Source organism: Anolis carolinensis, unplaced genomic scaffold (genome assembly GCF_035594765.1).
Source record: "Anolis carolinensis isolate JA03-04 unplaced genomic scaffold, rAnoCar3.1.pri scaffold_10, whole genome shotgun sequence".
Taxonomy (NCBI): Eukaryota; Metazoa; Chordata; class Lepidosauria; order Squamata; family Dactyloidae; genus Anolis; species Anolis carolinensis.
In genome coordinates this window covers 5868562-5885010 of record NW_026943821.1, presented here as the reverse complement: position 1 = coordinate 5885010, position 16449 = coordinate 5868562, and the positions used below count along the sequence as shown (strand labels likewise).

At 40.9% G+C, this 16449-nt stretch overlaps 1 protein-coding gene and 1 long non-coding RNA gene across 3 annotated transcripts in view; one reads left to right on the top strand and one right to left on the bottom strand.

The window, feature by feature from the left end:
- The window catches only part of hif3a (hypoxia inducible factor 3 subunit alpha), a 103321-nt gene that overhangs the window by 46480 nt on the left and 40392 nt on the right, over positions 1-16449 (top strand). For both annotated transcript variants that reach the window (XM_062962447.1, XM_062962448.1), the window contains exons 2-3: positions 12913-13103; positions 14537-14682. In XM_062962447.1, the coding sequence (XP_062818517.1) occupies positions 12913-13103; positions 14537-14682 (337 nt within the window). The remainder of the gene's footprint in view (positions 1-12912; positions 13104-14536; positions 14683-16449) is intronic.
- LOC134293785 (uncharacterized) lies at positions 5147-13038 on the bottom strand. Its single transcript, XR_010000747.1, has 2 exons — positions 12905-13038; positions 5147-9421 (listed from the first exon to the last, which is right to left on the bottom strand). It is a non-coding gene; the product is annotated as an uncharacterized LOC134293785 (long non-coding RNA).

The following is a 16449-nucleotide window of genomic DNA, read 5'->3' as shown; positions in this document are numbered from 1 at the left end:
CAATGATCCTCTAAATCAGTGATGGCCAACCTATGACACGCGTGTCAGCACTGACACGGCTAGTCATTTTTGCTGACATGCTGCCGCATGCAGATTGATTGGATGACTAATGTCATTTGTGGCCAAATTTGGTGTGATTTGGTGCAGTGGTTTTGTTGTTTACTCCATGGGAATTATGCACATTACACACACACACATATATAATCATTCTATTATTATTCTATTATTATTGCAGTATATTATTATATTACTAGCTGTGCCTGGCCACGCGTTGCTGTGGCGAAGTATGGTGGTATGGGAAATAAAGTATTGAAGAATTGGTGGTAGTTAAGGTAAAGGGTAAAGGTTTTCCCCTGACATTAAGTCCATTATAAATATAGCTGTGTGGAAGGGCCTTGAGTCTACACTGCCATATAATCCAGTTTAAATCAGATAATATGTATCTTAGAGGCCTAAGGGAGGCCTAACTCTGCCTGTCCCCTGGGCTGAGTGGGTTGCTAGGAGATCAAGTGGGCGGAGCTTAGCCTTCTAACTGGCAGCAATTGGATAAAAACAATTATTCCTCTCCCTCTAATTAGGACTTTATTTTTCTTATCTTTTTGTTGTATGTACGTAGAGGCATGGATGAGGGATTATGCTGCCAAGTTTAGTGTTTCTGGGATGTGTAGTTTTGTTGTTTTGTCCTAGGCCGAAATTTTATTACCCTTTTATATATATATAGATTACTATAATATTATTATTATTATATTATTCATTATTCATGACTACATTGAAACTACAATAGAGAGAAATCAGTGTGGAAATTGCAAGAGGTCCCATAGATTGTTGTACATGGAAATAATGGTAGTAAATAGTTTTTGATTTATTAAATACAGTTATATATTACAATTATATATTTTTGTTATTTAAACTATACATATTGCACAATTATGTTTTTTTTTTCTCAAAGTGACAGACCACCCAAGTCATGCTAGGTTTTTTTGGTGAATTTTGACACACCAAGCGCAAAAGGTTGCCCATCATTGCTCTAAATCAGGGGTCCCCAAACTAAGGCCCGGGGGCTGGATGCGGCCCTCCAAGGTCATTTTCCTGGCCCCCGCCCTCATTTATAATATAATATTTTTATATCAGTTTTAATAATATAATATATTGTATATACATATGATATTGCTGATAATATTATCATTTTATACAATATAATACTAATAATAATACCATATAATAATATTAATTATATGTTATATATTACATATAATATTACAGTATAGTGGTATAGTTCAATATAGTAATATATAATGCTAATGTTTTGCTATGCTAATAATATAATATATTGTATGTACATACAGCTGCTCTGAGTTCCCTTTGGGGTGAGAAAGGTGGGATATAAATGTAGTAAATAAATGTAGTAAATGAATAAATAAATAACTTTGGACTTAGGCTCGCCCAAAGTCTGGATTGACTTGAAGACACACAACAACAACAACAATCCTAATTAACCTGACTATCTCATTGGCCAGAAGCAGGCCCACACTTCCTATTGAAATCCTGATAGGTTTATGTTGGTTAAAAAGTATTTTCATTTTTAAATATTGTATTGGTCTTTCATTGCTATTGTTGTTGTTTTGCACTACAAATAAGGTATGTGCAGTGTGCATAGGAATTTGTTCGCTTTTGTTTTTTTTCCAAATGATAATTCGGCCCCTCAACAGTCTGAAGGATTGTGGACCGGCCCTCTGCTTTAAAAGTTTGAGGACCCCTGCTCTAAATGCTAGTTGTTGCCAGACTCCAACACATTGGTAAAAAAAAAAATAATTGCCAGTCCCAAACTCAAAACGTTTGATAAGCACAGAATGCAGACTAGAATGTGAAACATAAGATTCAGATGGTAGACGGGGGTTGGACTGGATGGGCTTTGGTATTGCCTTCAGATATTCTGATGCTTGCTAGAATTTTTTCAGGACCTCTCACTGTCCTTGTTGAATAGGCTTGCCCGGGTTTGACATCATAATAACCGAGTCTTGTTGAGAAACTCAAGCTAGTTTGAATGAAGCTGCCTGATGGCGGAGGGCTGCAAGAGAAAATCGCATGGCCCTTTTCCACGGTCTCTCTGCCACTGCCGCCCCCGCCGCATCTTCCCAGTTTTGCGCTCGCAATGGGAGCAAGTGGGCGGTTTGTGCATGTCGCATCAAGTCGCCGGCTGGTAACACGCCGCGTGTGTGGAGCCAAGATATTCTCAGTGGAGGAAGGAAACTGACGTCAGAGAGGCTTGATTCGGAGCAAGAGGCTTGGTGGCGCACGTGCGCTTGTGCGTCGTCGGCTCTTATCAGAGCGGTGCGACAGAGTGAACACACACGGCCACCCCCCGCCTTGGATTTGTTACATTTATCATTTAAACTGTTGTGTTTATTCATATCATGATCTGATCACCATGCTCAATATATCCCGTACAGGTCTCTCTTTGTCCGCCCTCAAAGTTATCTTTATGATTTGGTAATATGGTAATAATTTATTATTCTTAAATTGAATAATTAAAATAAAAAGTAATAACAATATGGTACATGCATTCCCTTTCTTCTGATTAGAATCCTAAGAGTTGGAAGAGACCCAAAGGGCCACCCAGTCCAACCTCATCCTCCAGACCAGGGGTCCCCAAACCTTTTAAACAGGGGGCCAGTTCACGATCCTTTGGACCATTGAAGGGCCGGACTATAGTTGGCCACCGAGCAATAATAAAAACAACAACAACAACAACAACAACAACAACAAAGAGTGTTGGAAGAGACCCTTTGGGCCATAGAGTCCAATCCCCTTGTGCCTTTGTGCACTGAAAGCACAAGCAAAGCACCCCTGACAGATGGCCACCCAGCCTCAATATTATTATTATTAATAATAATAGTAATAATGATGAGGGTTGGAAGAGACCCCTAGGGCTAATAATAATAATAATATAAAGAGGGTTGGAAGAGATCCCTTGGGCCATTTAGTCCAATCCCCTTCTGCCTCTGTGCACCAAAAGTACAAGCAAAGCACCCCTGGCAGATGGCCACCCAGCCTCAATGTTAATAATAATAATAATAATAATAATAATAATAATAATAATAATATAAAGAGGGTTGGAAGAGATCCCTTGGGCCATTTAGTCCAATCCCCTTCTGCCTTTGTGCACCAAAAGTACAAGCAAAGCACCCCTGGCAGATGGCCACCCAGCCTCAATGTTAATAATAATAATAATAATAATAATAATAATAATAATAATAATAATAACAACAAAGATGGTTGGAAGAGACCCCTTGGGCCATTGAGTCCAACCCCCTCCTGCCTTTGTGCACCAAAGGCACAAGCAAAGCACCCCTGACAGATGGCCTCCCAGCCTCAGTGTTAATAATAATAATAATAATAATAATAATAATAATAATAATAATAATAATAATAATAAAGAGGGTTGGAAGAGACCCCTTGGGCCATTGAGTTCAACCCCCTTCTACCTTTGTGCACCAAAAGCACAAGCAAAGCACCCCTGACAAATGGCCTCCTAGCCTCAATGTTAATAATAATAATAATAATAATAATAATAATAATAATAATAGTAATAATAATAATAATGGTTGGAAGAGACACCTTGGGCCATTGAGTCCAACCCCCTTCTACCTTTGTGCCGTGCGGGCCGGATAAATGGCTGGGCTACATGTGGCCCGCGAGCCATAGTTTGGGGACCTCTGCTCCAGACAGATAATAATAATAATAGTCATCATCATCATCATCATCATCATCATGGTACATGCATTCCCTTCATGGCAGTATAGTAAAACTATTTATTGGGTGATAGAGAGTGGAATACAAGGGCGTTGCATGGAATCCTACCATTGGATGAGACCCCAAAGGCCATCCAGTCCAACCCCATTCTGCCAAGCAGGAAGATACCATCTGATCCTTCCTGACAGATGGCCATCCAGCTTCTGTTTAAAAACCTACATAAAAGGAAACTTCACCGGACTCCTAGGTGGAATATTCTCCTATGAAACAGCTTTACTATCAGGAAGTTATTCCTAATGTTTAGGAGAATTCTCTTTTCCTGCAATTTGAATCCATGGCTCCATTGTATTCTAGTCTTTGAAACAGCAGAGATGTTTATTTATATTCTCTCTATAAAGGAGACTCACATTGACCAAACATACCGTAAGCCATATGAATGAATATGAACATACTGTATTCATAAGGCCTGCTTTCTGAAGCAAAATTATTGTTGTTTCATAATGTAATGGAAACAAATATTCCTGCACAAATTGCAAGAAAAAGGGACCCCACCTAAACATCATGAAGAACGCTGCTGCCTTGGAGTGTAGTCGAGTCTCCTTCTCTGGAGGTTTTTAAGCAGACGCTGGCTGGCCATCTGTTGGGAGAGCTTTGATGGTGTCTTCCTGCCTGGGGTTGGACTGGATGGCGTTTGGGGTCTAGGATTCTATGACTCAAACCGTTTCCAAGAATTTGGATTTTAATGGGAGTTAACTACGAAACCCGACTGTATGCAGTGAGTGTGTCTTATCACTTACCTTACTATTAGGTACGTTGCAGTTTCATTTTAAGATCAGGCCTTGAAAAGCACAGGAAGAATTTGGGTCAGGGGAAATTGGGTTAAGTACTTCATCTGCATCTTCTTTCTCAGCCGCTGACTCCGAAGATGCTTTGAGGAAAAGATTTCGCCTAAATTTAGGTCCCTGGGAAAGTCCTGGATAAAGGCACCGAGGCACTGCCATGAGTCAGTGCAGACAATACAGGCTGAACATCCCTGATGTAAAAATCCGACTTCTCCCAAATCATCTGCATTGGTGGCTGAGACAGTGATACCTTTGCTTTCACATATTTTGTCCCATGCACAACATTATTTAAAATAGTGCATATAATAATAATCTTCAGGTTGTGTGCATAACATATATGCACACAACCTGAAGATTATTATTTATGCACTATTTTTAATAATTATATTAAAATTATATTTTTAAAAAGTATATGTGCCACATAATTCCAGACAGGGCCAGTTAACACCTCCCAACAAAGGATAACAACAACAAGAACAACAACAACTTTATTCTTGTACACCTACCTCCAAGCCCAGATGAAACAGCAAACAAGGTAAAGCACATCAAAATAATAATAATAATAATCATTTTATTTTTGTACCCCGCCTGCATCTCCCCAGAGGGACTCGGGGCGGCTTACAGATATAAAACCAGCATACAGTTTACGGTTTTACAAAAACACACAAGTAAATTTAAAAGGCATTAAAATCACGATAATTATAAAACACATGAAAAACACAGCAATAAAAACATAAAATGAGCTGGGCAAAGAAATACAGACATAAAATAAAATTTTGCACATTGACGTAATGAAATTAAAATGGTGACCATGATAAAACATAAATTCAACATCTGAGTAAAAGTCATAAAAACGAACTGGGCAAACTGCACCGAGTGAGTTTTGTAAAAAGGAGGTACAATATCCAACACTCGCTTATCCAACGTTCTGGATTATCCAACGCATTTTTGTAGTCAATGTTTTCAATATATCATGATATTTTGGTGCAAAATTCGTAAATACAGTAATTACTACATAGCATTAATGTGTATTGAACTACTTTTTCTGCCAGTTTTGTTGTATAACATGATGTTTTGGTGCTTAATTTGTAAAATCATAACTTAATTTGATGTTTAATAGGCTTCTCCTTAATCTCTCCTTATTATCCAACATATTCGCTCATCCAACGTTCTGCCGGCCCGTTTATGTTGGATAACTGAGACTCTACTGTAGTTGGCTAAAGTGTCAATGAGAGAGTAACTTGGGATGGACCTGGTAGCTATATCAGACTGATAGGATTCCCCCAGCCAGGAAACAGCCAGACTTTGAAGCTGCAAAGCCATTCAATACTATTCAAGGTGGCCAATTGCAACACTTGCCTCAAACAGACAAGAGTTTTTTCGCCCACCCTGTACCTTCCAGAGATATATAAACCCCACTTGCCTAGTTTTCAACAGACCTCACAACCTCTCAGGATGCCTGCCATAGATGTGGGCAAAACGTCAGGAGAGAATGCTTCTGGAACATAGCCATACAGCAGCCCAGTGATTCCGGCCATGAAAGCCTTCAGCAACACATTAAATACAAACGCTGTTGATCCCAAACATTTTGAACCTGAGTTTGAGAAAATGATGCATATAATAATGAGCTGTCTTTCTTCCAGATAAAGACAGGATCCGTTCAATGGACACCATGGGGCTTTGTAGAACACTATGTAACAAAATTCTGTTCCTGGTTTGAAAGTGTTATTTCCTGTTTAATTGTGCGGTACTTACTTTGAAAGTAGTTGTTCTATTCCATATACTTTTTTTTTGTGGCGGCCACAAAGTATGTTGAACGGGTTGAGACTAGTTCATTGAAAAACTAGATCAAAATGCGCTGTAGGATGTCCCACAAAAAACAAAGTTTTCACGGTTTAATCCACTTTTCCCATGTTTTTATGATAGTACCAATTAGGAAATTACATGCATAACTTGGGAACAAAAATCATGTTGCATAGTGCGTTTTGGAGTCCTGCATATTTTGGGATGTTGATCAATATGAGCTCCTTTTTTGCCTGGCTGCCATTGCTTTATGACAACTCCATGGGGGATATTTGTCTTTCTGACCTTTTCGCACATTGGTTACTCTCACAAGGGGTTGCTCTCACAAACCCCTGAGGATGCCTGCCATAGATGCAGGCAAAACGTCAGGAGAGAATGCTACTGAAACATGGCCATACAACCCGAAAAACTCACAGCAACCCAGTGATTCCGGCCATGAAAGCCCTCAACGGCTTCCATTGTTTGGCAGTGGAATATGCCGCCTGCAAGTCCAATGGAGTCTATTTCTCTGGATGTTTTTAAGCAGAGGCTGCATGGCCATCTGTTGGGAAGGTTTTACTTGTGTCTTGAGGGTTGGAATGGGTGATCTTTGGAGTCTCCTTTTCAGCTCAATCTGAGTTTCTATCAATTGTATCATCTTTTTATGTATCTATGAGTCAAGGGATCTTACTTGATTGTGGTGGAGTCTCCTCTGGAGGTTTAAAAGCAGAGGGTGGATGGTCATCTGTCGGGAGGGTTTTGCCGGTGTCTTCAGGGTTGGAATGGGTGACCTTTGGAGTCTCATTTTCAGCTCAATCTGAGTTTCTATCAATTGTATCATCTATTTATGTACCTATGAGCCAAGGGGTCTTACTTGATTGTGGTGGAGTCTCTGGGGGTTTAGAAGCAGAGACTGGATGGTCATCTGTCAGGAGGGTTTTGCTGGTGTCTTTAGGGTTGGAATGGGTGACCTTTGGAGTCTCCTTTTCAGCTCTTCTATTTATGTATCATCTATTTATGTATCTATGAGCCAAGAGATCTTACTTGATTGTGGTGGAATCTCTGGAGGTTTAGAAGCAGAGACTAGATGGTCATCTGTCGGGAGGGTTTTGCCGGTGTCTTCAGGGTTGGAATGGGTGACCTTTAGAGTCCCCTTCCAACTCAATCTATGAGTTTCTATCAATTGTATCATCTAATTATGTATCTATGAGCCAAGGGATCTTACTTGATTGTGTTGGAGTCTCTGGAGTGCATGGTCATCAGTTGGGAGTGATTTGATGATGTTCTCCTTCATGGCACAAAGGGGTTGGATGGTGGATTCCAGCTGTAGGATTCTAGGATTCTGTGGCTCCGGTTCTTCATGTGGGATGGTTTACAGCGGCGCTCCTGCCTTTGCGCATGTGCCCTGGCTCCACGCACGTGGCTCCCAGTGCGTCTCCTTTTCTGCCAGCCACGTCTGCTGACCCGGTGGCCCACCTGGACCTTGGCCATGACTTCTGGGTGAACTTTTCCCCAGGAGTCAATGGAGAGCAGATAAGGAACCGTGTCATACCTCGGGGCCAAAAAGGCACGCTGCAACCCGGAGCCCCGGAGAGATGGGCAGGCAGCCAAGGGACAGAAATGGAACAGCCTGTACCCGTAACGGGACCGGGAAGAGAGGGAGGGACAGTGGGAAGGAGCCCTCGGGGGGCTGGTGGGGCTCTCTCCGGGCCCAGAGAGAGCTCGGTGCCCGGCATGAGACGGAGACAGAGGCGGCAGAGGAGCAGGAGGTGCTACAGGTGCGCTCCCGGCATGCTTTGGGGTTTGGAATTGGAACATCTCGATAGATCGCAGACATTTCTAGGAAAGTGTCTTCTGGAATTTGGTGCGTTTTGGTGCTTCCAAGCATGCGGATTTATTTTTGGATCTTTCTTTTCAACCTGTGTGGCATTGTATATAGGGTTGGGGAGGGTCTAGCATCAGGCATGGGCAAACTTGGGCCCTCCAAGTGTTTTGGACTTCAACTCCCACAATTCCTAACAGCTAGATCCAGGCAAGATCGGGGCAAGCATTTGGGATCTGCCTGGATCTGGATAGACATTGGAGTTCTTTCTGGAAACATTTGAGACGGGATCTTGTAGAATCTGGTGTGTTTCGGTACTTAAGAACTTACGGATTTCTTTTGAATCTTTCTTGTAAACTTGTGGGGCTTTGTTATAGCATTGGATGAGTCTTTAAAAGCATTGCAACCTCAAGGCTTCCCAATTTTGTCCAATGGCCCCTTCCTGTGTTGGTAGTTTGTTTTATTGCTTCAAAATGCACAGATTTCTTTTGGATCTTTCTTGTAAACTTGTGGGGCTTTGTTATAGCATTGGATGAGTCTTTAAAAGCATTGCAACCTCAAGGCTTCCCAATTTTGTCCAATGGCCCCTTCCTGTGTTGCTAGTGTGTTGCATTGCTTCAAAACGCACAGATTTCTTTTGGATCTTTCTTGTAAACTTGTGGGGCTTTGTTATAGCATTGGATGAGTCTTTAAAAGCATTGCAACCTCAAGGCTTCCCAATTTTGTCCAATGGCCCCTTCCTGTGTTGCTAGTGTGTTGCATTGCTTCAAAACGCACAGATTTCTTTTGGATCTTTCTTGTAAACTTGTGGGGCTTTGTTATAGCATTGGATGAGTCTTTAAAAGCATTGCAACCTCAAGGCTTCCCAATTTTGTCCAATGGCCCCTTCCTGTGTTGCTAGTGTGTTGCATTGCTTCAAAACGCACAGATTTCTTTTGGATCTTTCTTGTAAACTTGTGGGGCTTTGTTATAGCATTGGATGAGTCTTTAAAAGCATTGCAACCTCAAGGCTTCCCAATTTTGTCCAATGGCCCCTTCCTGTGTTGCTAGTGTGTTTCATTGCTTCAAAACGCACAGATTTCTTTTGGATCTTTCTTGTATATTTGTGGGGCTTTGTATATAGCACTGGATGAGTTTTTAAAAGCATTGCAACCTCAAGGCTTCCCAATTTTGTCTTATGGTTGCTGGTGGTCTCTAAAAGTTGTATAGCATTGCCTGCATCCTTTTCCGGTGTTTAAATGTTACAGAAAGATGGAGGAAGGATAATAAGATTAATAATAATAATAATAATAATAATAATAATAATAATAATAATAATAATAATAATAACATTCGCATTGACGAAAAACAATAGGAAAAACTCAGCCGCTCAGCTGACGACCCAAAATACAGACTGTGCAAGGAAACCGACGAAACCATTGATCATATCCTCAGCTGCTGTAAGAAAATTGCACAGACAGACTACAAACAGAGGCACAACTATGTGGCCCAAATTATTCATTGGAACTTATGCCTCAAGTACCACCTGCCAGCAGCAAAGAACTGGGGGGATCACAAACCTGCAAAAGTATTGGAAAATGAGCACGCAAAGATACTGTGGGACTTCCGAATCCAGACTGACAAAGTTCTGGAACACAACACACCAGACATCACAGTTGTGGAAAAGAAAAAGGTTTGGATCATTGATGTTGCCATCCCAGGTGACAGTCGCATTGACGAAAAACAAAAGGAAAAACTCAGCCGCTATCAGGACCTCAAGATTGAACTTCAAAGACTCTGGCAGAAACCAGTGCAGGTGGTCCCGGTGGTGATCGGCACATTGGGTGCCATGCCAAAAGAACTCAGCCGGCATTTGGAAACAATAGACATTGACAAAATTACGATCTGCCAACTGCAAAAGGCCACCCGACTGGGATCTGTGCGCATCATCCGAAAATGCATCACACAGTCCTAGACACTTGGGAAGTGTTCGACTTGTGATTTTGTGAAACGAAATCCAGCATGTCTATCTTGTTTGCTGTCTCATACTTATAATAATAATAATAATGATAATAAATAAGGCTAGTTCCGAGAACAGAGGAAGGGATATGTTGTCAAAGGCTTTCATGGCCGGAATCACTGGGTTGCTCTGAGTTTTCCGGACTATACGGTCATGTTCTAGAAGCATTCTCTCCTGTTGTTTCACCCACGTCTATGGCAGGCATCCTCAGAGGTTGTGAGGTCTGTTGGAAACTAGGTAAGTGAGGTTTATATTTCTGTGGGAGAAAGAACTCTTGTCTGTTTGGGGCAAGTGTGAATGTAGCAATTATCAACCTTGATTATCATTGAATAGCCTGGAGCTTCAAAGTCTGGCTGCTTCCTGCCTGGGACTGGCTCTGATTCACACTTGCCTCCAACAAACAAGAGTTCTTTCTCCCACCACATTCCACAGATATATAAACCCAGAGGAAGGGATACTTTGCAACATTATTTCTTGCCTTTCACGTCACAAGAGGTGGGGAAGTTTCTCTGTTTTGTAGGGTTACTGTTGCTGCAAAGACATTCTGTATCGTTTCCTATTTTTTGTTTTGTCTTTTCTCTGAGTTGTGGAGGCGGCAATGCCTTTGCTGGAAACCTATGGGCGTTCTCTCTGCAGAGCATGGAGCGTGTGATTGTATCATTTACCGAACGTTGCCTGCAAGTTATGGGAACATGTTCCTGCAGGTTATATTCTGGGGTGTCTTTGGGTCGGGGATGTCCTGCCAAACTTGTGAAAACTCAACATAATCAAGAATATATAGTTAAGATAAAGTCCAGAGCCTCAAAGGACATCAGATGGAAGAGCTATGGAGTAAAATGGCATAGGGCTGATGGGTGAGAAGTCTGGTTTTTGAACTTTTGGAATCCTGTTTAGGGTTTATCCGAAATTTCTAGCTTTGCGGTCACTTCAAGCTTCGTTTTTGATAATTTCCAAACAAAACTTTTGGCGTCTCCAGGAAAGGACCAGGCAAAGTGACCCATGGAAAAGTGAACGCAGCAAATAGAAAAGTTGTGGATGTGTATGCTTACCAGACTCTCTTTTTGCAATGCTAGGAATTTGGGAAATAAAGGAAATTTCATGAGCGTGGGTGCAGAATTCATATCTGGGTGGCAATGCCTGCATTTTCCCCTCCTGGTAGGTATGCCATTGAGCAACCCATGGCTCCATGTCAAGATTGCTTTAAAAGCATGCCATGTGTTTTTCAATGGGTTCTGTCAACAGAGGAGCTTCTAATAGGCATATCATGAATAATAATATTTTGGGTGGCAATTACTTTATATTTTTATAAGTAAAGCTATGGTTTACTTCTCTGTGGCGCAAAGCTAGGAAGAGTGTTCATTTTGGAACACAACTCCAAAACCCTAGGAGAGGCAGATAATCTATTATTATTATTATTATTATTATTATTATTATTATTGACATAAAGACATAGTATGACACAGCAAATAAGATAGATATGCTGGATTTCGTATTACAAAATCACAAGTCAAACACTTCCCAAGCGTTTAAGACTGTGTGATGTATTTTCGGATGATGCGTGCAGATCCCAGGAGTTGGCAGATCGTAATTTTGTCAATATCTATTGTTTCAAAATGCCAGCTGAGATCTTTTGGCACGGCACCCAATGTGCCGATCACCACCAGGACCACCTGCACTGGTTTCTGCCAGAGTCTTTGAAGTTCAATCTTGAGGTCCTGATAGCGGCTGAGTTTTTCCTGTTGTTTTTCGTCAATTCGACTGTCACCTGGGATGGCGACATCAATAATCCAAACTTTTTTCTATTCCACAACCGTGAGGTCTGGTGTGTTGTGTTCCAGAACTTTATCAGTCTGGATTCGGAAGTCCCACAGTATCTTTGCGTGCTCATTCTCCAATACTTTTGCAGGTTTGTGATCCCACCAGTTCTTTGCTGCAGGGAGGTGGTACTTGAGGCATAAGTTCCAATGAATCATTTGGGCCACATAGTTGTGCCTCTGTTTGTAGTCTGTCTGTGCGGTTTTCTTACAGCAGCTGAGGATATGATCAATGGTTTCGTCGGTTTCCTTGCACAGTCTGCATTATTATATTTGCTATTACACTATGTAACACTGTTTTTGTTCCTGGGTTATAAATGTCATTTCCTAATTGGTTCTGTCATAAAAACATGGGGAAAGTTTATTAAACTGCCCAAGCTTTGTTTTTTGTGGGAGGGACATCTTGCACCATATTTTGCTCTAGATTTTCAATGAATATCTCATCATAGGGTCTCATCCTGTGGTTTGTGGCAACCACAGAAATAACGTTTTTGGAGTAGAACAACTACTTCCAAAGTAAGTACCACATAATGAAACAGGAAATGACACTTGCAAACCAGGAGCAGAACATTTTTCAAATTTTGTGAAGTCACTTTGGACGTAAGGAGCATCTACATTGTAGAGTTAATGCAGTTTGATGCCACTTTAGTCACCACTGCTCAATTCTATAGAATTAAGGGAGTTGTAGTTGTGTGAGGCACCAGCCCTCTTTGCCGGTGAAAGTGAGACCTTGTTAAACTACAACTCCTGGGATTCCATAACATTGAGCCATGGCAGTTAAATTAAAGTGCAATTCCCAGATCTGCCATAGATCAAGGTCTGCTTTGCCATTAAGCCGTGCTGGTGTTGTCACAGTGACGCCAAAGCGTAACATTTCGCATTCTCCTTTTACCTTTGCAGGTCAACCACCGAAATCCGGAAGGAGAAGTCGCGGGACGCGGCACGATGCCGGCGCAGCAAAGAGACGGAGGTCTTCTACCAGCTGGCACACACCTTGCCCTTTGCCCGGGGGGTCAGCGCCCACCTAGACAAGGCGTCCATCATGCGCTTGACCATCAGCTACCTGCGGATGCACAAAATGTTGAACTCCGGTGAGTGACGGGTCTCCACTTCCGCTTGCCTCCTTTCCGGATGGAAAATAACTCAATATATGTAAAAAACGGTGCTCCATGCAGTCATGCCGGCCACATGACCTTGGAGGTGTCTACGGACAACGCCGGCTCTTCGGCTTAGAAATGGAGATGAGCACCAACCCCCAGAGTCAGAAATGACTGGACTTAAACCTTTACCTTATGTAAAAATTATGTCATCGTTTTTATTAAGGTTTGTTATATTTTCTGTTAAGCCTAGGAGATAAAATTCTGGTCACGTTGGAAATATATTTTTGGGTTTCTTGATGTATCATATTCCAAAATTTCGTTGTTTGGCACATAATTTTTACATATATAACTACGGCTGCAAGATTAACCTTTGCCAGACAATGGAAAACAGAAGAAACTCCAACAAAAGAATTTTGGTTGGAAAAAATAAACAAAATTTATGATATGGACAAATAGATTTATTTAATGAAAGTAAATAGGTTCAAATCCCGGGAGCAGCTTGAGTGCCTGCTGTTAGCTCCAGCTCCTGCTGACCTAGCAGTTCGAAAACATGCAAATCAATAGGTACCGCTCCGGCGGGAAGGTAAGGGCTCTCCATGCAGTCATGCCGGCCACATGACCTTGGAGGTGTCTACGGACAACGCCGGCTCTTCGGCTTAGAAATGGAGATGAGCATCAACCCCAGATTCGGACACGACTGGACTTAACGTCAGGGGAAACCTTTACCTTTTAAATAAAGTAGAGTCTCACTTATCCAACACTCGCTTATCCAACGTTCTGGATTATCCAATGCATTTTTGTAGTCAATGTTTTCAATATATCATGATATTTTGGTGCTAAATTCGTAAATACAGTAATTACTACATAGCATTACTGTGTATTGAGCTACTTTTTCTGTCAAATTTGTTGTTAAACATGATGTTTTGGTGCTTAATTTGTAAAATCATAACCTAATTTGATGTTTAATAGGCTTTTCCTTAATCCCTCCTTATTATCCAAGATATTCACTTATCCAAGCTTCTGCCGGCCCGTTTAGCTTGGATAAGTGAGACTCTACTTTATAACTATGGCTGCAAGATTAACCTTTGCCAGACAATGGAAAACAGAAGAAACTCCAACAAAAGAATTTTGGTTGGAAAAAATGAACAAAATTTATGATAATGACAAATTGACTTATTTAATGAAAGTAAATACAGTAGAGTCTCACTTATCCAACACTCGCTTATCCAATGTTCTGGATTATTCAACGCATTTTTGTAGTCAATGTTTTCAATATATCGTGATATTTTGGTGCTAAATTTGTACATACAGTAATTACAACATTAAAAAGCTTATTAAACATCAAAATATAAAATGTTGCAAATAAATAAATATAGTTCATCTTTGTTCTAAAAGAGTTCTGTTGTTCTCTCCGTACAAAACAGGTGAATGGCGGGACGAAGTGGAAGCAGAAGAACAGGTGGATGCTTATTACCTGAAGGCCTTGGATGGCTTCCTGATGGTCCTGACCGAGGAAGGAGACATGATCTACCTTTCGGAGAATGTCAACAAACACCTGGGACTCAGCCAGGTAAGAGACATGCAACTATAACAGGCATGGGCAAACTTCGGCCCTCCGGGTGTTCTGGACTTCAACTCCCACAATTCCTAACAGCCGGTAGGCTGTTAGGAATTGTGGGAGTTGAAGTCCAGAACACCCGGAGGGCCGAAGTTTGCCCATGCCTGCTCATAGCATTGAGACATGGCGGTTAAAGTGGTATCAAACCGCATTAATTCTAACATGTAGGTGCACTCGTTTAAGATGAAATACTAAACTTAATCTAAAAAGAAGCGAAAAGACATCTCCGATCATTGTATAACTCTGCTGAAGGAGGAAATTGGGCGTAAAATCACATGCCGATGCTTTACCCATGTCTCCTGATGGAAAGATGAATGCAGGCTCTTTATCTCTCGCTATCTGCAACGGGAAACAGTGGCCCCTTATGACGGAGTTTTCCTTGCAGAACTGGTTCATCGGATTGGGCAATTTTTCAGCCCAAAAACAAAGACCTTGCTTTGTGCCTGGATTTTTAAAAAATAAATAAATAAATAAATAAGAAAACAACGTGTCTCTTTCAATCATCCATGGCTGAGTTTGGAAAATACCAATTTTCCACCAACTGCAGCTTAATTTCTCAATGGATTATTGTGCTTAATTATTGTGGTCTCTATGGCGCAGCGTGTTATTAAAGCACTGAGCTGCTTGCTGAACTTGCAGACCGAAAGGTTGCAGGTTCGAATCCAGGGAGCGGAGTGAGCGCCTGCTGCTAGCTCCAGCTTCTGCAAACCTAGCAGTTCGAAAACATGCAAATGTTGAGTTTTAAGGTGTTTATTTATTTATTTATAATATTATAATGTACTAGCTGTGCCCGGCCATGCGTTGCTGTGGCTAGGACTTAATTTTGCTTTTCTTTTTGTTGTATGAACATAGAGACGTGGATGAGAGGTTGTGCTGTCAATTTTCGAGGTTGTGGGACGTTTAGTTTAGTTGTTTTGTTCGGTGCCGTGATTCCATTACCCTTTTATGCATATAGATTACGATATAATACTGATAATAATACAATTTAATAATATTAATTATATATTATATATTAAAGGTAATATTACTAATAATATTACAATGTAATGGTATAGTACAATATACAGTAGAGTCTCACTTATCCAAGCTAAACGGGCCGGCAGAAGCTTGGATAAGCGAATATCTTGGATAATAAGGAGGGATTAAGGAAAAGCCTATTAAACATCAAATTAGGTTATGATTTTACAAATTAAGCACCAAAACTTCATGTTATACAACAAATTTGACAGAAAAAGTAGTTCAATACGCAGTAACGTTATGTTGTAATTACTGTATTTACGAATTTAGCACCAAAATATCATGATGTATTGAAAATATTGACTACAAAAATGGCTTGGATTATCCAGAGGCTTGGATAAGCGAGGCTTGGATTAGTGAGACTCTACTGTATTGAGGAATTGGTGGTAGTTAAGGTAAAGGGTAAAGGTTTTACCTTACATTAAGTCCATTATAAATGGGTTATATAGCTGTGTGGAAGGGCATTGAGTCTACACTACCTTATAATCCAGTTAAAATCTGATAATCTGTATTTTATAGGCAGTGTGGAAGAGGCCTAAGTGAGGCCTAACTCTGCCTGTCCCCTGGGATGAGTGGGTTACTAGGAGACCAAGTGGGCGGAGCTTAGCCTTCTAACTAGCATCAATTGGATAAAAACAATTATCCCTCTCCCTCTAATTAGGACTTTATTTTTCTTTTCTTTTTGTTGTACGAACATAGAGG